At 41.0% G+C, this 27,308-nt stretch overlaps 1 protein-coding gene across 4 annotated transcripts in view; it reads right to left on the bottom strand.

Annotated features, from left to right (window-relative positions):
• The window catches only part of LOC127367926 (kelch-like protein 29), a 201,858-nt gene that overhangs the window by 119,146 nt on the left and 55,404 nt on the right, over positions 1-27,308 (bottom strand). For 2 of the 4 annotated variants that reach the window (XM_051408182.1, XM_051408183.1), the window contains exons 3-4: positions 26,001-26,119; positions 14,134-14,445 (exon numbers count right to left, since the gene is read on the bottom strand). In XM_051408182.1, coding sequence (XP_051264142.1) covers positions 14,134-14,406 — 273 coding nt within the window. In that variant the 5' untranslated portion in view covers positions 14,407-14,445; positions 26,001-26,119. The remainder of the gene's footprint in view (positions 1-14,133; positions 14,446-26,000; positions 26,120-27,308) is intronic. The other 2 variants (XM_051408181.1, XM_051408179.1) reach the window with 1 other exon arrangement.

Here is a 27,308-nt window from a genome sequence, read left to right on the forward strand (position 1 = left end):
CAGACTAATTTGAACAGGGATATTATCCTCCTCTTCAAACATTATCAACTGTTATTTCCCCGAAGTATCTAATCTGATTACGGTTGCAATACAGTTGGCAGTGCTGTTATTAGAGCAGAATTACAGAGGAATACAAACTGTGTGGCCTTTGTCGAGAATTTGCATTTTTGAGCATTTTGTGGCTGCAGAGACTTCAAAAGGTGTCAGGGATTAGGAAGGATTTAAAGTTGTAGGTAACTCTGATGGTCAGCTCTTGATTTTAGCAGCAAGGAATGTGAAAACTGTACTCTGTGTACAGTGGAGCGGTTGTTGGAAAATAGTGTTGGATGCCAAAGAAGTCCAGAGTTGTCCAGAGTTAATCTTAAATTTAATCAGCAAGGCACAACCTAATTCATAACACAAATCATATAACCTATCTTTATAACATAATAACTTCAGTAATTCTAAGATATTTGCTATACTTGTGTCTATTTCTTGGGTTGGTAGAATGTTTTACTACTTTCTTTTATGGAAACACATAAACTTAAAATTTGTGTGCAAGATGCAGTAAATGTCCCCACTGTGATACACAGTCCAGATTTATTGTTTCAATTGTTTCCAAATACACAGCAGTTTTCAAAATGTTTTTCATTGTCATGAACGTTGGCACAATAGTTTCCACTGCTGCCTCACAGCAAGAAGGTCCCAGGTTTGAACTTGTATCTGCACAGGTCCAGACATGCAGGTGGGGTCTCTCTGTGTGCTAGCTCAGACACTGTCTGGTGACCTGTCCAGAGTAAACACCACTTCTCAGCCATTGCATGCTGGGATACCCCCTGTGATGTTCAACAGGTTAAGCATTTATAGAGGAGGAATGGATGAACGTTCTAACGTTGGACTATTTTGTCGAATTTAAAGGTCCAGTGTGTAACATATAGGAGGATCTATCGGCAGAACTGGAATATAATATATATAGGTATGTTTTCATTAGTGTATAATCACTTGAATATTGGAAACTTTTGTGGCCACTGTAGTTCCTCCTACACACTTCTCATCAAACAGAGATGCGAGTGGTGTTCACTTAGTTGCAATCTGCAGCTTCACTGCTAGATGCCGCAAAATCCTACACACAGGGCTTTTAAAATGTCTTATATTAGTTGAAATTCATCGGTTTATAGGTATCATCTGTCAGTAAATCAGTAAGCCACTGTAGCACCAAGTTCATCGCTTTCCATTTCAAGTGGGAGTACTCTACGTTAAAGATTAATATTTCCCATTGAAAAACATTTTAAATGCCTAAAATACTTCTTTTTAGCTAATAATACTTTTACTGATGTAGAAACTCAATGCAAGAATTTTACTTGTAATGTCATATCTTTACATTGTTGTATTGATACTTTTACTGATCAGAATACTTCTTTCACCACTGCCTAATTCTGATAAGCACCTGTACTTATTCATTACAAATTATCTCATCAGTCACTCGGTGATTTAACAACAAAAAAAGGGCTTTTGAGAAACAGACCAACTGTTTGATAAGCCCACTGTATACTACTACTTGCATCAGCAACAATAAGCAGTCAGTAAATTGTGGATCACATCTACCGTTGCAGTGATGCCATTTCATGTAAAGTGTTACTTGTGCCACAAAACACTTCATCTGTGAGGCAACAGTGCTAAAAAAAAAACAAAAAAAGCACATGTAAAAACTCACACTACTAAACTGTGTTAAGATGAAAGGAAAACATTACATGGTGTATACAGTGGTTGTGGTTATGGCAGAGGAGTACTTGGCAGTGTGATGATGCGTGGAGCTCCTAATGAGAAACACCAAGCTCCCAGTAATTTGTAAGCCCGAGTTAAGGTCAAACCACAAATGCTGCATGATTGAGTCACCCCCAAAGTCCCTATTAGAATTTGCATTTAAAATATATCTGTTATTTATGTGTGTATTATTAAAATGGCTGGCTGTGGATCCCCTGAGCACAGTGCACAGGGAAGGCCCACAGCAACTGGACCACAATGCTAGGGACTGACAATCAAATAATGGTCAGGGAGCAATGGAAGAATAATGAGAGACAGATAAAAAGTTTTCTGGAGTCCAAAAAGCATTTGTCATAATGAGGACCACTTAAGATTAAAAAACAACACAACTTCAAGCACTATGTAACCTGTAAATCTTTCTTGTGAGAGAGTAAAAAAGATTTGTTTGTTAAATGTGATGGGTGGAGAACATATAATAATGCAGGAAAGTGAACATAACAATAGATCAGTTTTAATGAGCAATAAAAGTTCAACAAAGCAGTCAATGACAAAGTAACCCATAAAATATTAGTATGTTTTTACATCATATAACGATATCTTAATTCTGCCACTGCTATGGCTATAGTGCGAAATCGATCAATTCAGTTCCTCTGCAGCAGACGCTGTTCTGAGGCACAGCAGTGCTTTGAGCTAAATGCCTCACAATGACAATGCTAACATGCTAATTCACGCTTAACACAAAGTCCAGATGATGCTGATGGGAATTTCATTAGTTTTGTAGGTACTCAGTCATAAACCAAAGTATTGGACTAGTTAAAATTTTGACCTGACTATGGTGCAAGCTGAAAGGTGAATCAGTCAGTCATCAGGATAATTTGTGCACCATGTCTATAACAAATGTTATGGGAATACAATAGCTGTTGAAATATTTTAGTCTGAGTGTTGGACTGACCAAGAGACAATGTTATCCCTAGAGCCACACAAGGGTAAAAGCCAGGTGTGTGTTCTTCAATGGGCACGCTGAAACTAAACATATCTTAGCCGAGGTCCTTCTGAGCTATCAGCTCAGGAGTGAAAAAGAGCACAAAGTCAATTGGCTAATGATTTTGTTTCCAAGTATTTTCAGGAAGCTTCTCTTAAGCCTTGCTTATTGTCTCTTTTGTGCATCCAACTGAAAACCTTACCAAGTCAAGCAAAGAATTTTCAAAGCAAAGGCTGTCAATGTCTATTTACAGTCAAAGAAAGTGCAAGCACTTTTGTCCACCTTTTTCAAATAAGAATGAAAGAGTAAATGTCTTTTACCAGGAGTCTAGATTCAGCCTCGGGCAGTGCAATTGTCCATAACTCCTCTTTTTGTAGCCATATTCATTTGCACAAATATACCCTGGGCAGCACACCAGCCAAACATGAAAAAAAACTAAATTTTCTTTGCTGCATGAAACTGATGCTGAGAGCAGCCGCAGACCTTAATACCACAAGTGTGAGACAAAGCTGAGAAAAGCGCCAGGCATGCTGGAGAGAGATGTATTGTTTACCTGTGCATCTTAAACAATACTTTGTCTGCCTCCTCACTGATATCTGATATTCCACATGACATGACTGATGCTTTAAAAGCCTGCATTCCCCATCACCTTTCGTTTGGAGTTAACCTTAAGGTGGCAGCACTTTGAATGTCAACCCCTCCACATGTGGACCTTTTCAAATGCCACCGCTCTTTATTCTGCAATTGTGGAACAGGACAGACAAAGAGAGAGGGAGGTGGCAATGGAGGAAGGGGAAGATTTTTACACCCCCACCAGTGGAAAACCAAATGACATACAATCAGCTAGGCTCAGCGGGGGTTCATTTAACACTTGAAGGGGAATATGGATACTAAAGTGTGGGTCTTTGAAGGGCTAGAGAGCTGATCTGCTCATTTGATGATGTGTTCACTTACACAGATGGATGAATGGCAGCCTTGAACTAGAGAGCAGAGAGTCCTTCTTTGGGTTGACGGAATATATTTCCACTGCTTTATAAAAAGTAGTCTGAAATGTACAGCAAAGACTGCACATGATGAGTGTCAACGTTTTCCCCAACATCATGCTGCACGACACTAGCAACTACATTGCACTTCTCTATAAATAAAGATTCCACCTGTATATCTTTACTGGTGTAAATTGGAGATTCAATGGCTTTGATTTAAAACTGGTTTCCAGCTATATGTCTTTACTTGGAAATCTTTTGTATATCAAACAATTAAAAAATAATAATAATAATAATAAGGTACTGGTCAACTAGAAATCCGTCAAATCATCATAAAAATCATAACAACATCGACAAAGTTTTGCTAATGTATGCTTAAATAAGCTACTTTCAGAGGAGTTTCTGAGCTTTGAAGAGGGTGAAAGCTGAGACTGAAAGCTGTGAATTTACCCATATTTTTCAACCTAATGATGAATGTTTGGTACAAAATAATTACTGTTTTTGCTTTTGGAAACCGGCCACAATTAGAAACCAGTGACTTGAACTAAAGCTGGCCAAAGCCCGGAACACCCAAATAACTTTTTAGATCCACCTTTCAGGCCAAATGAGCGTATGTGTTTGATAATCATGAAGAAAATCTGTGTGGTATCACTTTCCCCTTTGACACAAACCTCTCACCCTCTGATGAGGAAGTGGAGGAATGTGACGCAGTGGTGGCAGTGATGGCAAATGATAATGGCAAATCTAAGACGACAGCCACTTCAAATTGCCCAGGGATCAACCCTGACCCCTTAACACTTTAGCGAATCGAGCAAATCTGACAACCCTCCACATGCTGTGGAGTGCAATGTGCCTGTATGCTTCTGTTTGTTGTTCAGAGGTGTTCTCCTTTATGTTGTCATGAGATTTGCTAAGAGCATTTCCAGTCTTGAAGAGATGAGGACTAGGAGTCAAGCATCATCTGTGATCTGTCGGTGTCCTGTAACAGCTGTCTCTTGCACCAGAACATGCGGTTGCCGCTATCCCATATTACATCTCTGCCACTCAGCACCGACGGATCAGCAATCCAATTTCACACAAGTGCGCTCAGAGGGAGGCAACGCTGACGCAGGAATGAGGATCTATGCTTCAACAAAGACAAGAAGATGTTTGAAGTGGCTGGAGGGGTGGTGGTCTGGGGGGAAGAGATGGGCTGAAGAATTAGATAGAAACAGTAATGGAAATGCGATGGAGGGAGATAAAAAAGCAAGGGTGATAATGTGGGAAAGGGGTTTGTATGACTGTAACTTTCATCAATCGAGCTACTGCAGAGAGCAGAATAAGCTCCTAATTTCCCAACCCATCACTGAGCACAGAAGACCAAGCAAAGGCGAGCCTGGAAGACAGACAGAAAGAGAGAGAGAGAGAGCAAGCCTGTGAGACAAATCCCACTGTGTAAACACACCTTTGTTTGTGTCGTGACGTCCAACACGCCAGTTTCTGCTCAGTCAAAGAGCAGCGAGACAATGATCTCTATGTACTGCTGGGAGAGCAGATGTACAGTATTGGATGACAACACACTCCTCAGCCTTTTCAATATCACACACTCATATTGCATAGTCATTGTGACATAAATAGCGAAGGGGGTTGCCTCTCGTCTTTCACGGAGCAGAAAGAGATTTGAATCTGATATCCAATGACTGCTTATTAGATCGAGCCATCAGGCCGTCAGTTTGGAGCCAGACTCATAAGGCAGTCGGTGTGTTAAGGAGGCTGCTTTCCATTTCCACCCACAGACACACACACAGAAAACACAACAGAAAAAGAGGAGAGCAAGCCCCTTCTGGACCATCTTCTCTTCTCCTGCCAGAGCTGTGCATGCAGTGTTTAGTAAAGCCTGCTGTAACCAACACAAACCCACCACAAAGCCAGGACCCCAAAAGGTATCCTATTTTGGGATATCAATGGTTTTCAGAACAATAACCCATCTTTCCCTCTGTTTTAGTTCCTCCAAAAGATTAAAATTCAGCTCTGATGAAGCAGAGGAACCAAAAGCACAGACAGAGAGAATGAGGACTTGGCCAGGTTTGCAGAATTGTGATAGGAAAGACAGACGGTTGGATGGATAAATGCGGCGCTCCATTGTTGGTACAAAAGGTCAGCTGGGATCCTAGCCCTACAGACAGAAAGACGGACGCAGGTGGACCCATGAGAGGATACAGATTGGATGAAACCTGTGGAACATCTTGTCACAGTGAGATTGACAAGACAGACGCACGATAACACTTGGCTTCATCTATTCTTTGATCTGTTGCATTGTTATCGTCTCACATCTGCCAACCATTTCGTTTTTACGTGGATTTTTTTTTTCTTAAATCAGGAAAACCGCTTTTTTCTGTTGACAATAAAGGATGAAGATGTTTTGACTGTGTGATGAGGGTGTGAGATTTCTGATAAATCTGTCATCAGATTCATGATTCCCATTTTCCATCCATCCGATTTCAAACGCTGATAAAAAAAAAAATGAAGCCTGACAGTTCCCTTTTTACAGTGCCTTTCCTCTGACAGTTTGACAGTGTGCAGTCCTCGTAACTGAGGTGTCTGTCTATCTGTCTTTCAGTCTGTTTGGCTTTCCGTCTGTCTCTCTGTCCATCTGTCTGTCTATGTGTATGGCTCTGTATCTCTGTCCTTGATTAGCAATCACTGCAGCATAGCCTGGTCTGATTCCAAGTGGAAAGCTTTAATTCTCCTCACATGGTGCCGAGACATCCAGACCCCTGGTGAAATTGCTCCTGGTAAACACACAATCACTGCTTCTTGTTAACACTCAAAAGTTTCCATACATCATCTTAAAGGAAAATCACTGCTTAATCTCTGCTTTGCTCCCTTGAGGTCCTCTGTTTTTTAATGACTCTGTTGTAGACGCCTGACAGCGGATTTGTTTGTCCACAAACATTATGATGATGTTTGTGTTCATGGAAAAAAAAGATTATAAAGAATTAATGAATGACTAATGGAAAGTAAAACAACAGAGCAGGAAAATTATGACACTTAGTTCATAAACTGTCAGACCAATTAAAATCAGTTGTACTCATCTAACTAGACAAGCTATGAATGTATTCTTAGAAACCGCAGGCAGACTGTATTGTGCTAGGAATTCAAAACCTGTTTTCCCAGTGAGGAAAAATCCAATCAGAGGAAGCAAACGGAGTGGCATTTTTAATAGTGGCATGTCTAATACTTGAGGGCGGCTTTCTGCATAACCACTGAGGGCTGTCTTTATCCAAACTGACGTTTCGAACGGACGGACAAGACAGAAAGAGCTGACAGGTTCATCTCAGCTCTGTGTCAGACAAGCTGACTTTTAGCGCTAAAATCCACTCTGACACATGCACCACTTAACCACTTACAAAGAACAAAACTGTGCAACAGACCTCTGGCTCTACATATTTAAAATTGCATAACTGTTCAAACACTGAAAGTCAGATAAAGAGACACTTGACTCACCTACAAAAAGCCTTCAGGTTTTACACGATGGCGTATGGATAATAAATGAAAGCTACGGTGGAGAAATGAAGTATTTCTAATCAATCAGTTTGGTGTGCTTCTCAGGAATTGTCGTCTGAGAGCTGAATTTTGTGACATTTTCACTGTGAATGCAAATGGCACGACGCAACCTGTGATAGGATGACAACACATACAGTAGGGCTAATAAATCAAATCCAGGCAGCAGAGTGTGAAGATTGTTTTCCTTTCTGCTCCTCAAAGAAAGATAAAAGCACGTCAGAGAGCCTGTGTTACTTAGTGTTTAGGGAGAATTTTGAGTCTATACTGTGTTTGTTTTTTAAATTTAAGTCTAAAATGTCAAAAATAAAAGAACACAATATCCTCAATCCTTGACAGTTATACATCAGCACTGATATTTCTGGTATGGCATAAACATTATGAATTATATAATCAGATTGGATGCATCATCATTTTATGTCCATCTGTATGAAGTAACAAAAGGAAGGCAAGATGAGATTATTTCAAACTGTGAAGCAATAATTTTTCTTCCAGCTATGTTTAGTGTTCTCAGTTGCTCTGTTGAGATAAGAGCGTGGTTTTCTTTATGACCCCATGGTGAGTCTGTCTGCTTTGGAAATGTAAAGTTTCATCTTTCCTGGGTGATAGAATTTCCCTATTTGATAGAACAATTGTAGTTTCCTCTCCTATCTGAAGCTAATTCAAAAGCAACCCTGCCGCCCCCCCTTCCCTCCCTCCCTCTCTTCCCCCTGTCTCCGTTCTGTCTCCCTCATCCAGCTCCCCCAGCGTGCACCTTCTTAAACTTTAATCATCTCATATTCAATACATTTCACAGCGACTCGTCACAAGGTTATCCCAGTTTTCAAAAGAAGTCTTCCCCTTTTCACCTCAACCTCAATAAAGATTCAGTGATTTCAGATTCTTCCAGTGTATTCATTACCAGGCTCCCTGACACCAGAGTGATGTTGACATAGAGAGTTTTTCTTGATGCAGATTTTATGGCTAGCAAAAATAAAAAGCTAAATAGAAAATAAAAAAGTTAAAATGCTGCTAATGCTCTACATAGGTCATATCACACTGTCAATTCTCATGCAATTACTGCTGTTGCCTTAAAAATATTTAAAAGCTGACAAAATATATTTGCCCGTCATTTGTTCACCCTGTCACCGTCAGGAAAATGACACATACCTATGTGCTTGCAGCAAAAAAATAAAATCCTTCAGAAGAGACATGCTTTTTGTGCGTTTTCTTTCTTTTTCTGATTGTGTCAGAGTGAGGCCATAACACCTGCTGTTCTCTGGATACCCTGTTGTGTTGGCCACAGTATGGGGTCTGCTTCAATCCATTGGTTAGCTGACCTGGCTGAAATCAATGACCAAAAAGGCACAATGTGTGATTTTGTTTAAAGACAAACTCTATTGATTGGTGCGGTCAGTGCTTAGAAATTGGGAATTTTGTTTTCATGATGCTTACCTGAGCTGAAAAGGAGCACTTTTTTCGCAAATATCTTCAAATCCAATTTTCAGAAATAGTATTCAATGCAACATGCATACTACTTTAGCTTTTAAACACATGCATTGTATAATGGAGTAACTGCTTATTGTAAAAGAATGTCTGCCAGGTTGTGCGATCTGTCATGGGATGCGGTTTCCGACGAGACGTGCTCAGCCGAACAGAGCGCTTCATTTGGCCTTGCCGGGGAAAACCGCTTTAATGGACTGCCAACAGCAGGTATTAAATTCAAGCCTTATCAGCACAAGATCAAACAGCAGTACGTATTGTAGCTGAAGCTGGAGTAACACTCCTTGTCGAGGATGACTTTTAACAAAAAGAACTAAAAGGTAAATATCACATATATCCATCCTCATTATTTACCAAGCTGTTGCTCTATGTGCCACTTTGTTTTCCTGGAAGCAGTGCTATGGTCATACTATGGTCTTTGTAAAATGAATGAAATGTACAGCTACTACTAAGAACATTGTCAATGTGAAGCCAAAAAGAGAAGTGATAACTAACATTATAGCTCCTCATGACTGAGTTTGAAGTAGTCACGTTCACCAAACAAACAAAAAAGATTTGACACTGTCAGACTTGCCAATGAAAAAAATAATTTCTTCTTATGATCAGTACTACACACACATATTCTTAAAAACAATGTATTCCACATATCGGTCACATAATTTAAAAATGTGCTTTTTATTTATATAAGAATATTGTCAAAATACTACAAAATGTAGAGGGTAATCTTTTGTACTATAGTACTGCAGCTACCTGACCAGAATAACAAGACAATAACAAACAAACAAAATAGGCCCAAAGAAACTTACTTTAGAGTTTGTTTCCAACAACATTAAACTAATGAGATGGCTACAGGCTAAAGGAATAGCTCATTCGGCTGGCTTGAGACTGCTCTGTAGATCAGAAACTAAATTTGATCAGCAAACATATCAACTGAGAAATGAATGAGATGTACACAGAGTGAATCAAAATGCCAAGGATATAGAGAATCAACATAAGCCTACGAGCAAAAGCCCCATACTAACAACAGTTATTAGTTTGTGGCACTCCTTAGATGAATATATAACTGGCCGTTCTTTTAGTTCAACTGTGGAGCCTGCATTTGTGTTTGTTAAAGACTGGTAAAGAAATACAAATTCCAGCACTGCTGCGATTAAATATCAGGGGAGGATGGATTAAAAATGTCATATTAAAGGGATTAAACCATGCAGAGAAATCCATATGTTTCAGTGGGCTATCTGTGGGAAGATACTTTCTGAGTAATATTATGTGTTCAGATAAAAACTCAAGCTTTGGCACATTTTAAACCCTATAAAATCCTCCCTGACTAACACTGAATAGCAGGCTGTAACTTTAATGTGCAAACATTTAACCCAGCATAGATCTTTCACAAGGACTTATGTTTTTCAAAAGCACAATCAGTTTGGGGCTCATTGTTTGAATCAATCACTGTGTAAGCCAAATAACAATACTCTCTCTTTAACATGACACTTATTAGCCAAGTGCCATTTCAACACAAGGGAAGTACAAGCATTAATGCAGCTTAAACGGTAGTGACAAATAATAAACAGGGTGACTGTACATAGATAGTGTCGGTGTATAGATTCTTCTAATCAAAGAATTAATTTAGGCCAGTGTTTACATTCAGTCAGACACTTCCAAGTCTCTGTCTTTATGTCTCTAATGAATATAAAATTCCACATCATGGTGAAATCTTGGTTTATCACTGTAGATCTGTCTTGTTAACCTAACTTAAGTTTTCTTAGCTGCTACTATGTTTGCTAGAAAGCTGGATTGGAAGTATTGTTTATTTTTTACAAATCCAATTAGCAACATAAGTGATAACTTAATTGAAAGTCCATTTATTATTACCTACTAAATTGAGTGGTATTGATTTTCTAAGACACTAGTTCTAAAACTATAGTACATGTACTGCCTCTATTGGTATGTGGAAGAGTCTCTGAAATCTATATTCTTTTAATTAAATAAATAAATTCAACAGCTAATACTATCAAAATACCTTGATTATATACTTTCGAATGATAATACTTAAACTATGAGATCGCTGAAATGTAATTTAGGTTTTTCATTTTATGTAATATTTTGTTTGAAAATCAGCCTGCTACTTCATCATGTTCATGCACATAGCGAATGCATCCATGATCAGTCACAAGCTAAGATGTGATGGTAAGATAGTAAGCAGAGGTAAAAATGAATGGTTCAAATACAATTAAATCCCCCTTTCCACCAAATTAGCTCTGGCTCTTCAACTGGTTTGATTTAGGATTCAACAACAGTCAGTAATAAATCATTTTATGAATAAACCTCCCTCAAATAGAGTCGGCCTACGTTACTGTATTTATCATAAAGGTGGTACTTGGAGAGCCTCATATTTTCTAAGGTGGTGCGGGATGTAGAAACTTTGAGCATAACTGGTCTAAGGAAATCTTGTTGTGGATCACAGTGTCACTTGGAAGAAGAAGCACGGCATAAAAAGTGAAACTGGACTTTCTGCTGACGTGTACAAGTCCTGTTCATCAGCAGGAGACAGAAATAGTGGATATTAACAACATGGATTTAATGTGTCTAGTGACTATACGTCCATGTAAACGGCACAAAAATACATAAAAATTAATTAATCGTCCGGCAGGAGATTACAAAGTATAGCTCTAAATTAACTATAGTCCACTGTTCCATGTGGTTAGCTTTACATCAGGATGGACAACGTGACCAGATGGTACATTTCAACTCTCAGCATTTGTCTCACATGCACCCACACATATGCACACCTGCGCATTCACACACACAGCACCATCATGTATGTTCAGCTGATATTCAACAGTGCTAAGAATAGCTTTGCTAAAGTAACATGCCTGTTAATTCCAGCTTTTTAGAGGCATTATTGTGCATTGGCCACTGAAACAGGAACATGTTTTTATTCAAATCTGCACAGATTTTAATATTAAACTTCTAGTTTTTTTGACCAATGGCTACTGATTTGTTATATTCTTATTTAACTGTTGTTCAGAGGTATCTTTGTATATTTCTGCCCTTTCAATTGTCAGTCTGGTTGAATCACTGTACAGCATTTGTTCTCGATGTAAAAGATGTGACTTCATACAAAATAACATCTATTTGTATAGAGGACTTTCTACAACCTACAAGCATTTGACGACCATTCAAAAATATAGAGGAGTCCTCTCAGACATCTGACTGTATCGAATCAAGCTTTTATGGCAGGTGACCCCAAACTTTTGAGCAGTATTGTATATAAAATCTTTACTTGATCATTAAACCATTGAAGAATTAAATCATTGAAGTAAACTACATGAAGGAGGTTATTTATAATGGATAAATAAGCTGAAACAATACACTTGTTGTGTCCCATTTTACATTAAGGGAAATGAATACTCCATTTACGGTTTATTTTATTATTAGAGTCAAATGTGGAGGGGTATCAGTTTCAGACACACATACACGCAGACTTCTGAACATGTCTAGCTATTGGACTGCGTCCCCACTTGGGCCACAGTGTTTATAAAGAGAGAGTCTCCAAACAGTGGAGATCAATAACGGCCTGTCAGCTTTTTAGTGTAGCCATGGACAGAGCAGAGACACAGGGACCACGGAGAGAGAGCTGCATCCGTCCATCAGACTCTTTGTGACCCCCAACAGCTTTGATCGAAGATGACAGAAAAAGAGAGAGAGAGCAAGTGAGGACAGGAGACAGCTAAGAGGAAGATAGAAAGACAGGCTCCTGTGGTATTGGCCAGCTCTTGAGGCCCCTGTATCTTTTCTGGGCCATAATTAAAGCAGAGCCCAGACTCTGGGTATTTGCCTTTTAAAACGTTGCTGGTCTCTATTGCCTGCCTTACAAAGGACTGTCAAAGGCAAGACAAAGCAGAAAGGTAAATCCCTGAACAAAGCTAACAGAGAGGCATCCGGGGAAGGATCTGTATTATATCTGCTGCATATACGCACACACATTCCCACATATACAGTAGCTTTAAACAATTGTGCACTCACGTGCAGGGCAATGCACCTAATGGCTCTGGCAGCCATTGAATGATGACAATGGCCACGGTGGGAGTTGGCAAGACTTTGTCGGGATGTATGTAATTATTCAGCCACACAAAAGGAGGGGCCGACGCGGTGCCAGAGCAGATTTACTGTGTCTGTGGTCAGTGCATTCAGCAGGGTATCTAATGATGTGCACTTACGGGCTAAATTACCAGAGCATTGTTTACCTCTGCTCTTAGAGTGCAGGCCCCACCGAGAGCAAGAGTCTGAGAAGGTGCCGGAGAGAAAGAAAAAAAAAAAGCTCAGATGGATCTGCTGGAGTTCAAATTAAAGCAAATGATCTGATAGTGAGGAGGAGTGTTGAGAGAAGATGAATGGTATCCATGGAAGCAGAGGCAGGGGAGAGGCTGAAATGTCTAACTCTTTTTTGGTAAAGGCCCCTCTCTTCACACACTGCTGACAGCCAGCTAGCCAGCAAATCCCTGGACGAGGGGGTGGAAACACAAAAAAGTACTGCTCTTGACTATACCACTCAGACATCTCCAAGCTGCAGTTTTCTGTATCAGGTCTTAAAACAATATGCATATATATAGTCAAATTAGGAATACATACACATACACCATACTTGCGCTATCCGTGTCCCTTGAGGCCTCATTAAAAGTTTTGGATCAAATATCATGGTCATTATATGGCCTGGTGATCATTTATACCTAAGCTTAACCTATATTAAGCAAAAATGTGCAGCTGTGAGTAGGCTTTAATTTTTTTAATCTATAATATTAACTCTTATTAATGGTCCTTTTTTTGTCTGTTTGCTTGTTAAGAAAGGCACCACCTCTAACCATCACTTCTGACAGCAGCACCCATCTGAGCCACTGTCAGAGGTCATTTACATAATGAAAGAAGAAAATTACCAAGGAGGCAAAGTCAGGACAAGCCTGCCATTTGGCAGAGAGAAAATGAAGATGGAAGGAAAATGGTTTGGCAAGAAGGGGGCATTGGATAGAGAGTGCAGAGAGTGCAGAGAGAGCAGCAGAACTGGAGTGAGGGATAAGGGCAAGAGGCAGCAGAGAGAGAGTGAGAGAGAGAGAGATAGAGCGAGAGACGCTGAAACAGTTGAACCATGAAGACAGGCATGCCAGTGAGTTGGACAGTGCAGAAACATTTGGAGTAAGTGAGAGAGAGGAAAGCTGGAAAGCCTCAAAAGCATGGAGCAAGTTGGAGATTATGTCCAGCTGGGGAGTCTTCACAGATTAAAAAGTTGACAAAGGGGTAGACAAAGACTGGAAAGAAACTTGACAGAGAAGGAGAAACATGGAGAGGTTTCCAAGACGAGTCACAGGGAAGCAGGTGTTGTGGCATCCATTTGGATGAGGCTCTTACCTTGGCCGACGCTGGAGCCACTGATCCTGCTGCCGTGATGCCTCGCTTGACCGCTATGTCGCTGCTCGATGTTGTCACGGCAACTGTGACAGGGGTGGGGAGGAGGGAGGGGATGACTGGGAGGGGAAGGAGCCCCGGACGGTTGTTGCCATTGACAACGGCAGAGGCACAGCTATGATTGGCTCCTCCATTGTGGAGGCCAGAAGGACGGATGTCTCTCCGCTCCCAGGGTCCCCGGTAGTCCCTCTCAAAGCGGTGGTGGTGGCGTGACATCACTTCCTCTTCCTCTCAGAGGGAACAACGGGGGCAGGCCTGCAGGAAATGGAAAGGTCAGGTTGAAACTCTTTTATTATATGTATGCAAATGTAGGTAAGAGATACAGACATAAAGGCAGGGTTTCAGAGATAGAAAAAGGCTGGGGGACAAAGAAAGAGTGAGACACCATCATGTTGGCTGGAAGGTGTAAATGCTCGCAGCATCTGCTCCCAATGCACCTGACTGACACGAACACACTGCGGCTCATTTGTTGCTTCTGATTCCTATTCTCCCAGTCATTAACGAGGGCTGCGACAAGAGGGAGAGAAATGAGCACCGCTAAGCAGGTCTATAAAAAACACCATCAGTGCCAACACCATAAGGAGCTAAATTTGTCACATGAGGCACCTAGGCTCAACAGTGAGAGGTTAAAACAGTGCAGATGAGCGAGGCGCAAACAGGTACGCACTCAGATTTTCCTGAGGACAGCACAGCAGTATCATGACCTTGCGGTCAAAACTTATTCATCTGAATAGATAAATACCCCTGCAATTACAGCTCATCTCATACATCTAATGGCTGGTTAATTCAATCAGATTGCCCTTGAAGTGCATTTGAGGGTTCTCCCCTTTTCAAGCACAGCAGGCTGTGATAGGCTAAGAGGCGACAGTGAGCTGGAATTACATCAGTATGGGGTATGGTGCTATTGTGTAGCATGAGCAGCGTATCACTCTATATTATATCATAAATCAAAGCGGTACAGGATCTGAGTAGAGAAATCCATCACTGAGGGGATTGTAGCGCATTGTACTCCTCCTCACCAAAGGCACGTTATGCTTCCCAAGCCCTTGATAACAGATGAAATAAATAAATAACAACCTCAAACCAGGTTCAGCAAGCCCCATGCAAAATCCCCCGGTCTGTAAGGAGAGAATGACAGCGGATGATAGGTCTTTATTCTGCACGCTGGGGTCTGTCACGCTGTCTCTTGCCTCACAGAGGAGCGAATGCCTTGAAACGCCGGCTTCTCTGTGTGTATCTGTGTGTGTGTGTGTGTGTGTGAGTGCACAAAAAGCAATATATACTACAGTGAACTGCTATGTTTGCACATACTCTTTTGGTAGGATTTAATGAGAACACACATGTTCAGAACCCAAGTGTAGTATGTGAGAGTCTTTGAGCAGGCTGTTAGAAATGAAAAGGATCTTCACAAAGCTTTGATGCAAGCGATACACAATGCAGCCTGTGGTGGGAGCACTGGCCCTTCTGTTTCTTTAGCTGCTGTGACCATCCATTTATTTACCCGGTAAAACACTCACTCTTTCTTCCTTTATGTCTTTCTTTGTTGTGCTCTTTTTCATTCTTTTCCTCATTCATTTTACCCTCTCTCTGAGTCCCCCCTTCATTTATTTTTCTCTTATACAAGGTCTGCTCTGTCCAAATACAGCAAGTTGATATGCGGTGATAGAGCCAGACGGAGCGACTAAAAGCTGTAGGACAACACACTCACGCTCTCTTTCTCTTTCTCACTCACTCTGCAATAACCTTTCTCCCTCTCAGCAGTAACCCTTTTTAATAACCTCAAATTTTACAATAGAATAAGCTTGTATTATCTCTAAAAATATTTGAGACAGAGAGAGTAACAAGGTGCTAGTTCGGTGGAACAATGGCAGAGTCAGTGCCAGGTAATATTCTCTTATCACTCGAGCTCCACACCCCAGCTGAGAAATAAGAGGGCAGAAAATTCCTCCATTTAAAATAGGAGGAGAAAAAGAAATAAGAAAGGGACTTTATCTCCTCAAGAGTCAGAATTGGGGGCAGAGTGCATTTGCATTCACAATTTATTTTATCAATTCTTTTCAGATGTGAAGTGGGTACATGCCACTGTGCATCCACTATGCTCCCTAGTCCAGACAATTTTGTGAATTACTGCAAAAACTGTCTATTTCTTTGTCTTCCTGTACACCTCAAAGAACAAGGGCACAACGGAGTTTGCAAGAGCCCACACAATAAAGCTTTGTTGGATAACCTTCAGTGAGGCTGTAATTTACAGAACAGGGAGAAAGAATTAAAAGTAAGTAAAGTACATGGTATTTCCATTAGAATTGTTAAAAAAAAATAAGGTCAGACTGTGGTGGCTTATTGGTCTAGGGTATGTGCCATGTAGGAAAAAGTATTGGGTTATAATCAAGCAATAAAAATAGGTCCATATTGAAAATTGCATTACCCATATTCTCATATATAGATGCTAGAATAGGTAGTTGTAGGCATTTTCTGATCTGTTAGCCCTACAGTTGAGGTATGGTTAAGGACAGGCAACTAAAACTAATTGTTATGGTCTGGGAAAGGTCAGGGTCATAGTTAAAAGTAAGTTAATAGTGACTGTGCTTGAGATGAGATGTTAAGCCCCAGAGTCCAGTGTCAAAGCCAGATATTTTGTATACTTGATACTGTAATAATTTAACAATAGGTAGGCTTGGTTAAAATACTTATTATATGCAATTTTATTTCATGTTGATATATATCGTAATATAGTTAGTAATTGAGATACACATTTTTTAAACTCAAGGATTAATGGGGTAATCATGACAACATTTCACACAGATGTTTGAAGGGATACAACTATGAAGTTATGATATTTTTTATCTTAAAGGTCAAAGGTTAACTTTACTCAGAAACAGAATGGGAAACGGTGACCTGTTTAGCTAATACAATCATCATACAAATCATACATATGTACCATCAGTGTTGTGATGAGTTCCACTTAGTATAAATTACTCTTATCACCGGTCATAATATTATGTTCAAAGTCTTCCCCTATATATATTAAATGAGTCAGGACAGACATGGATATAAACTGCAACTTGACTGGCTGGTGGAGGCATCTAATTTCTACTCTGTTTCTACACTATGTTCAGACGTTTTTTTCCAAACAGAAAATTGATTTAGAATCAACAAGGGAATCAATAAAGAATTGGACCGATAAGCAGAATCGACAATGGCATTGGTAACAATAAAATCCCATCTCTTCTTGGTTATGGATCGTTTGAGATGTAACTTTTGGATAAGAATGACCTGCCTTGATGCTGTGATTTAAATCTTTAAATAAACCCTCATGCAATGTTTTCCCTGCCTCTTGGACTGGTCAGAGTTGGATTTAATTAAATGAAAACACAAGTCAAAACTAAGGTGTTTTGCAGAGTTGGTGAATGTTGAAATCGGGATATGGTAAAACAGCTACTAAAAAATATGTAAGTAATGCAGTTCTGCTCTTTCACTCACAATACTACCCACAACAATTTACTACAAAACCTCAAAACAATTGCTGCCTTGGTACAAAAAGTATGCATTGCAGAATTATCACCTCATGTTGTACAACATTTCATTTCCAAACCGGATGTCATGATACATCCTGCATCTTCCTTTGATACTGAGAGTAAATGTGGATTGTTTTAAGTAATTTATACAAATGACAAATGTTGTTCTTCTGAAAAGGAGCCTCTTACATAATCATGCTTCAAATTCCACCACTCACTTACCCAAGCGGCATTTTCAGAATCTTGGCACTGCATTTCAATATGTGCACAATCCTGTAAGTTAATTCCTGTCATCCTTGCACTATGCATGTCAGTATGTGCTGTGTAACCGGAGGCTGGCAACTGATCCCTGCAGAACGAGTGTCACTGAGACATTACATTTATGGTCCTCAGTGAACAGAAGGATTTAAGCTACCAATTAAAGACACTTCAATTCCCTTCACAACTACATTTCTGCTATTCCTTTATCACCTGTATGTGCGCGCGAATGTGTGTCAGTGTATGAGAGCACGTCATCCTGGGGCTGATATTGTGTGCTGTGTGTTTGCAAGGGTAGGTATGGTACGTGGAGGTGATAAATGAAATTTCGCTGTCAGAGGTGCCTGTGGAAACCAACACCCAACACACCTGTGGACTCTGCCAGACCAGATAAACACTTAAATACATCACATCTACAATGACACATTGCTCTGCACTGCATTCCTCTAGGGAGAAGGTGCCAATAAAGATTTGTCCATTTTCTTTCACATCCAATGAAGTCACTGTCAGCCACAGACAAAAACAACGGTCTTTCAGAGGAGAGATGATAACCCCTCGCATGTTAATCCAACCTTTTTAAGAGCTTTTTCAATTTCATAAGAAACTAATGACAGCATTTCAGTCATACCCTGCAGCAATTAATGAGGCTCTTCAGCTCCTGCAATCCTGTCAGCATGTTAATAATCTTACCTGAAGGTATCAGACTTTCCCACGCCAAATGCTATTTTCTGACTCCTACTTAAAATAAGTGATGACTGAGAATCCTTTGCAGAGATGAAAATCTAAACAAATGATTAAAATTACTAATCCTCTGGAAGCCCAGAAAGTAAAAAGAATCTGGTCTCCAACAGAAGAGCCGAAAAAGAAAGTGAGAAACACCATGTCAGCAATCAAACCTAATGAGCTGACTGACTGGCTGACTGGCATCTCCATTGTGTTGTCAGTCACGTCATGAGTTAAAAGCAGTCAGCTGCAAAGGAGGCAGAATGTGTGTGTGTGTGTGTGTGTGTGTGTGTGTGTGTGTGTGTGTGGTCGCAGGGTGTTTTCGACTCCTGTTTCAAAAAAACGTGTCAGAATCGAAATTGCACCCAGCGTACGATGTTCCGAATGCATGTGCAACTGAGACAGAAAAGCAAGATGCTTTGGATGTCTACGTACGTAAGAAAGAGATGCTGTTGAGGAGTAAGCGTGTGGGCGTTTGTGTGTGGGAGTATGCCAATGCCGGCATGTGTGCAGGGCCAACTGTAGCTGACATCATCATGACCTCACTGATATCACCATGGAGATGCCCTGTATGTTCCTGCGGGAGTTGTAAGTCCGCGCAGCACACATCAAGAGTCTTCGATTACTTCAGTTCCCGAGCAACGGTGGAGTGATTAGCCAAAATAAAAAGTTGTCTGACAGGTGGGAACGTGAGACACACACCCTAAAGAACGGCATCTGTCACTCCAAGGCGGAACGCAGCATGTCGGGTGTGTGTGACAGAGCTGCGTTAACAAAGCCATGTGGGAATACGCAGGGAGCCGCAGACAGACGTGAGGAAAGAGGGAGCGTAACAGATGGACAGAACGTGGCAGCAATGGAGAGACAGCCAGACAGTGTGAGCGAGCAGCAACTGAGATGTAACAGCAGTAAAGTGTGTATGTGTATGTGTGTGTGTAGCCTGAAATAGAGAGAAGGGTGTTAAGGATGGGATCAGGGTGGGGTGGGGAGGGTTGTGTGTCATACTTCTGTTCTAGGGTGTGATGTTTGCTTTGCTGGCACATTCTGCCCTGCGTTCAATACCCCCAGCTATTCCACCCGCTACAGATACTCCCCAAGAGGGAAGGCTCCATTTCCAATCTGTAGTAGTGTTTACCTCTATTGACCCAGTGACAGCCCAGCTTTCACCACACTCACACTCACACACACATAAACACCCACCTGCTACACTCACGAGTCTGTGCTAATGATCAATTCGTCCATCAGCAAGTCAGGATGGTACAAATGATGGCCGTGGAAAGTAGGTACTGTAACTTTATGAGGACAAGATATTGCTGTAAATGAGCAGCCCTGTGGGAGACGTGTACAGGCAACCACTAACACACACACAGACACACACACTGTAACTGTCGCAGACACACACGCTTGCTCACGTACTTATAGCTTATACACCAATACAGTTGCACACCAGTAAATGTGCTGACAGTTCCTCCAGGACAACAGAGGTATTCATCCTGATATTTAAATAATGGCAGAGACTGTTGGTACAGAAATAGCCCGGAGCAACGAGAGCCAGAGTTGCAGGCTTTTAAAATTCTCCTGCTCACCTAGAGTCCGTACCGCCCAAGACACACTAGATGATGAAGACACCGTCTCAAATGATGAAGACACAAATCTCAAAGATGGTGCATCTTTCACTCCTATACATACTTGCCTGCTTATACAAGGAAGCTTATACACACCTGTGCACCTGCAGAGACGAACGATACAGGTGTTATTAACGAAGCAATGTATTGGCACACTAAAGAATTCAAAATTGGATGGTACTCAGTAAATACTTTCAATATTTTTCCAGCATATTTAGGATTTTTTTTCCCGCTTTTGTAAAGTATTGATTGATGAAGCAAACTGATCTGACAGAGAAGAACCAGGGCTCCCTGGGTATTTTTAGCTTTCCCTCTTAAGGACGTGACACAGGAGAAACCTAATTGATGTTCCTTAAGAAGCAAAAAACACAAGAACAACAGAGCGGAAGCTGGGGGAAAGGCAAACACAGGAAAGGAAAAGTGGAGTTTTATGTCTATCTCATGAGTTCAGACACGGTTTGTGCGTGTGTGTGCGTGTGTGTGCGCGCGTGTGTGTGAGTGTGTGTGTGTGTGTGTGTGTGTGTGTGTGTACGTGTGTACACGCTTGTATGTTTGGAGGCGAGGTGTGGGGGAGAGGAAGAGAAAGGGCCATCTTCAGGAATAAGAAACAGATGAATGCAGCTACCTGCTGGCATGGAAACCAACATGGCTATTGTTGGGATTGATTCTTAGCATTAATAGGTCCAATTAATCCCAGCGGTTTGAGGGAAAATTTGTACTTTGCTACAAACCGTGCACCTCATTAGTGGTCTGAGTGGAATCCAGAGACATCACACAGTCAGCAATGTATCACAAAAACGTAGGATGTCTCACAACAGAGCACACCAGCTAAGGCACCATTCAGTCCAAAAACAGCTTTGCAGACTATAAGAAGCATATAAACTAGCTTTATTTTTTTTATCTTTTATTATCAAAAATATCACAGATATTACATTTCATTATTCAGACTATTTACATGATAACAGCTGGTTTTACTTAGCTAGAGTAAAACTGGGAAGCATTTGACACGCAAATATGCCTGAACCATGGGGTAGTTACCAGTCATTCTGAGCAGATCTAGCACTAATCTGAATCCTCCTCCTTATCCTATCTGTCTATTAGGATTTCCACAGAGGTTGCAAAGAAAATGATAGTGAGAGATGGCACATTGTACTATAATCTGACACCTTGATGGAAGAAACACTGGTGGGTAACATGCACACACTGCCTCATTTTGCCAGAGACAGACACTTCCTGATCATCTTCTCTTTGATAAAGCATGCAAGCAAAGGCCAAATCATTCAAAGTGGATAAGAAACAGGGGATATGGTGAATTAGGTAGACAGACAGAGGAGAAATAAAAGGGAAGTGAGGCTGAGGGTTATTTTTTCTTAAGATTAAGAAATATCGCATATACCTGCACCACTGACAGCAAAGTTCCCCCTCAGAGTGCATCAGCACAATTCTTTTAGTGAAGCATTAATAAGTAAAACTTTCTTCCAATCTGGAAAAACAGGCACCTCTGTATGTGTGCGTGAGTAGTGCATGTGTGTTTTTGTGGGGGATACGACATGATGCAAGTGTTTCCAAGCCGCTTGTTTACTGTAGTTTGAACACACAGGCTCTGGTTTCACTTTTGCATGATGAAAACAACATGGGCAAACCATCATATTTCTGTCCAAAAGTGTCAGCTCTCACTGGTTCCCGTGTAGACAGGAACGGCCACGGCATTATGAAATATTGCAATGACCGAGTTAGTAACACCCTGCCCATGTTTGGTTGTCAGCTTGTGATTAGCCTGAGGAACAGAGAGGCACTGCTACCTCCACCACCGCACGCTGCTGCTCAGTTAATTAAAACACCGACTTTCAACAAAACGCCACATTATCACAACGGCAAGACATAAAGCTGGAGAAAAACCCTGGGGCTAGTGTGCACACTTTCCCATCCAGCATTTCTTCATGCTTTTTCTACGGGGTGTGGGAGAGGCAGATTTCTAGACGCCAATCATGCAGCGTGTTTATGCCTGTATGTATGTGTGTGTGTGTGTGTGTGTCTGTGTGTGTGTGTATTCTCTGTGGCCCATGGCAGCTGTCGCCTTTTCTCTCCCCGCTGCATCCTTTTGCGAATTTCTCTGTTCTCTAAATAAAAACCAACAACGGCATCAAAACAAACAACAGCTCTCACTGCTGATGCCACACACGCGCACAGACCCATACACACACAAACACACAGGGCAGTTGGAGCGACAAAAACCTGATATGTTGCAAGTGCTTTTGCATTATTGCACCTACTGTGACATGTTTCATATATATATATATATATATATATATATATATATATATATGAAACATAGCACAGTAGGTATGTATATACATACATACATACATACATACATACATACATACATACATAGATACATACATACATAGATACACACACACACACACCACATATATGTATCTATATAAAGATGGACAGTATGTGTGTAGTTCAGCTTTGGTAGCGGGACAGGAGGCAAGTGCAAGAATAGTGACTTAATTATCTAAATGGCTGCTGCGGAGATTACTGAGGGTAGTGAGCATCCGTCTCTTTCAACACCACCCGCTTAGAGTGCACGGCCAAGCTGGAGGAGAGATCAAGAGATATAGACATCAATAACAGAGACAGAGCAGCAATGAGAGAGTGAAAAAGAGACCAAGAGAATTAAACGGGAGCAAGAGATGGGAGACAATGTGGAAGAGAGCAAGAGGAGTGGATACAGTGACAGTGATTTACAATGGAGAAGTCTGCGAGCTGACTGGCCTTTACTATAAAAAGCTGCCATGGCATGTGGTTGTCTCTTGACCGGATCATGGCATCACTTCTGTTACCATGGAAATGCCCTGCACATCTTTGATTTCACTCTTCCCGTCGTTACAACAGCAATGCTTTGGGGCTGGATAGTATCATGACCCCCCGGAAGCAACAGAGGCTCTGCATTTAGCTCCATTTCTGCCTTACATGAGCATGCATGTTTGACTTTTGCACAACTAAGCGGTTACAGGGGTCATCCTTAGACTGGAGGGCCTAAGGTTTGATCCCCCTGAGTAAACATAGTGCTCCAAGAGCCTCAAGGCAAGATATTTAACCTACCCTACCTGCTCTAGGGGCCCCAGTCCTGCTGGCTGACCCTGCACCAAGACCAGAGGGCAGGAAAGAGAGGCTGAATAAAGTATAATGTATGGAAATAAAAAGATTCATACTGTGAGCATTCATGCAAAGCATCATCCGTATTGTAGCACTAAAAGGCGATTTAACAAAGAACTAAATCCCACTACCATCCAAGGTTCCCTGTTCCTCAGCAGAAATTATTAAATGCCTTTATTAAATGTTCTTTTTAAGTCTACGTTTTACAGGAAATGAGAAGGTCTGACAGCTTATACAGCCAACATTTCCCTTGTTTCCCTTTAAACTTTGGTTCCTGACAGCGGGGACAGTGGTAAAGAAAGCCCGCTTATGACTGGAAAACTCACTGGTTTGAATCCCCAGAGTGTCTGAGGACACACAGAGTGAACAAATAACACCCTCTGCTTTCAACAACTACTGCCAATGCACCACTGCACAAGATATACTGTACTACAATTTCCTTAAGTCGTACTCAGTTGTCTCTCTTAGCTTGGCCCCATCTAAGTTCAAGGCCATCAGGGGGTTTGCATGAATCTTTCTCAGTCTGGGAATAGAACCCAGGTCCTCAAGGTGAGGAAATGCACACACACTGCCTTACTTTCCCCAAGTGACACCCTAGACAACAGTAATGACTTGGTTGTACTGTTCATCTCCCTGGTGAGAACATGTTGAAACTGTCGGGAAAGAAAACTTAATATCAGGTCAACCTTCGATCTGAAAAGCAGCGCAGATAATATATGGACAATCTGACACTTGTAGAACGCCATTCCAATAATGATGCTGATTTATCATGCGTGTAATTATACACAAAATCATTTTAAAAGGTATTGACTGTTAATGAGCTCTTATGTTTTTCCCCTGAGCGATGGCATTAAAAGGAGATTTTCTCTGAAATAATAATAATTTGAAAAAAAAATTGAGAACTACTTCTCAGAGGCAGTTTTAGATTAGTGAGTTTTTTGCGTACTCGTGCTGGATAAAGAGGGCCGTTTATAGATTTAAGTCAAAATGGCACAGTACAAGGAAATATCTAATACATCAAAGGCTGATGTTTCTTTCTAAGAGAGTCAATTACATTAAAGCTAAAGCTAAACAGAGTTCAGATGTGCTACGCACCAAATTCCCAGCACAGTCAGCTCCAATACTTTCTATCATGGTTAGTGACAGAGCCTCGAGTCAGGCAGTCTTCACTGCCAAGTTTTCTGCATCCATTGCTTTTTCTTACGAAGCACAAACACACAAGTATCAGTGCACACGTACATCGAGTGCTTACAAAAATTCCCTTACTCTGAGTCACACAAACACGATCGCGAACTCAGGTACACACACAAACATACAGCCAGGACAGCGCGCTCTCCCTGATTAAGCCAGGCCATCTGCTTGAGTCCCCCGTCACCACTGACGGCTGCTGCGTGTCCAGGCTGGCTCCGGGCGAGCCCGAAATCCCCCAGTGTGATCCAACGGCATATTAATCTCCTCAAATCTCAACCTTTTCAAAAGGGCAGACGCCACGGTAACCTCAGTGCAGTTGTTCAGGGCAACATCATATCACTCTCTCAAATACATGATTCTGTCACTTCTGCCTTAGATGACATGAAAAGTGAAGGAGGGGCGAGTGCATTTCCCTTTCTCCTCGTTTCCCTCTCTTCCCTCCACTTATCTCATGTCTCTGGGTGCTTTCTCTAAAAGCCATTCTCTGTCTCTGTCCTTCGTCTCATATCTGTAGTGAACACAGTGGCCTTTCAGAGCGCACAGTGAGTGGCGCCGCAGCCCGGTCTGGCCCAGAGGAGCGGTTGGAGCGCTATAGATTAATGGCCCAGGAGACAGCCTAGGCAAGTGGAATGAACAAATAGAGAGGCCACTGAAATAACCAAAAATAAAAATAGAGGGAAAAAGAGGTAACGATTAGGAGAATGAGGCATACACTAAATTGTAAGAGAGGAGAATGTGTTCTGTCATGGTATAGTTTAATTTGACCCTCTTCCCACCTAGGTTGGATGAAGGTCGGACACTGGGAAGATTTAGTGAGAAGTCGTCTCTATTAGGAATAGAAACTTCATTCAAAGCTACCATGGTTAAAATTACATTTTATAAAAAGGCATTTACTTTCTGCTTGACTAGTCATAAAAAGTGACCTAAAGGAAGTAAGAGAGAAAAAACAGAGAAGGAGATTCAGAGTGGGCAGGTAAGAGGGAAACTTTTTTTGTAATGCATAATTGTAAGTAATTCTGTGGATTAGCAGTTGTGACAATCTGTGACAGCAGTCTCATATGGATGGGGTCAAATGTGACTACCGCTACAGCAGTTCATCAATTATTCAAGTGGCAGAAAATTAATTCACAAAGATTTTTATGAGCAATTTAATAATATATTTTTTTAAGAAGAATAGTACAGCCATTCCAGCAACTCTGTGAAGCTGTGCTGTGCCCAAGCGGCGCTTTTAAATGATTACATCAACATCCACGCTCACTTCTTTATCAGCTGCCACTGTGGTTTTCAAGCAAACAGTCACTTCTCACACACACCTAGCATTAAACCACACCTGCATGCCATAGGTGCTGGAAGTTCCTCATAGGATGCTGACTGGTCCGGACTACAGTGGTTTGGTCACAGTTTAAGATGGATTCTCCTGTGGGTCTCTGCTCTTGCAAGTCCAGGTGCCTAACAAGGTTAATGATAAAAATCCTCACAATGATGACGCACATATACGTTTTTAAGTAAGTTTTCATATCATCTTAGCAGGATAATATTTTCTAATTAGCAAATAAACATAAAGTAGAGTTAATATGTGTCATTAGTTTTTCCCATATTCGGTCATAAGCCAAATATTTGCTAATATTATTTGCATGCTTACATGCTCGCAATAACAATGCTAACATGCTGATGATAGCAGGTATAATCTTTGTCATGTTCATCATCTTAGTTTAGCATGTAGGCATGCTAATGCTATATTGGTGCTAATTAGTTTGGTAATATGAAGCAAATTTCATGGCAATCAATCCAAAATTTGTCGAGACATTTCAAAGGTGATCAAATGAGATCCATCAAATAGTCTCAGTCTTGAGTGGTGGTGGACATATCAACTGACTGACAATGCCATTCCTAGAATAGTACCACTATGTGGCTAAACATTGACAACATTCTCTGGCAAATGTGAGGATTTGCTTCTTTTGTCAGTATATAACTGGAATTTCAAGATGTCATCTCGGGCTCTGGGAACTCGTGATGGGCATTTTTAACGTTTTTTCTTTTTTCATTTTATATAGTAAATAATTAATTGATTCATCAAAAAATAACCAATAGTTTAGCTAATAATGAAAATAAAGGTTCATACATGGCTCCACAGTATCATAGGGGTATTGCAGGGTGTATGTCTTATTTCTGAATTCTCCTTAAGCATATGGGAAAAAAATGTGTAGGAAGGGAACTGAAGAATTTTAAATGTGACACAAACCTGTAATGCCTGCATTTTTTACTTGAGATTATCTGAATGAATGAATTGTGCTGCAGCTACAGTAGATAGAATTACAGTGAGAAAGGTTTTTTCTTTTCTTGCCCTCTCTTTGTCTTGCTTATTTTCACTCTTCTACTCCCTCCCTCCCGCCCTTCCTTACCCATGCCTCAGCTGTACTCTCACACACAATCAGTCACATGAGTCTCGGGCCAACGTAGATATGAGAGAGAGAGAGAGAGAGAGAGAGAGAGAGAGAGAGAGAGAGAGAGAGAGAGAGAGACACTGGGAAGTGGTGGAGGTTGTTGGGCAACATCAGAGATAGTGGAGGTGAAGTGAGAGATAAAAGGAGGAGAGAAAGGAGAGAAGGAGAACCAAGAGGAGGAGGAAAGGCAATGA

The sequence above is a fragment of the Dicentrarchus labrax genome, unplaced genomic scaffold (assembly GCF_905237075.1).
Source record: "Dicentrarchus labrax unplaced genomic scaffold, dlabrax2021, whole genome shotgun sequence".
Taxonomy (NCBI): Eukaryota; Metazoa; Chordata; class Actinopteri; family Moronidae; genus Dicentrarchus; species Dicentrarchus labrax.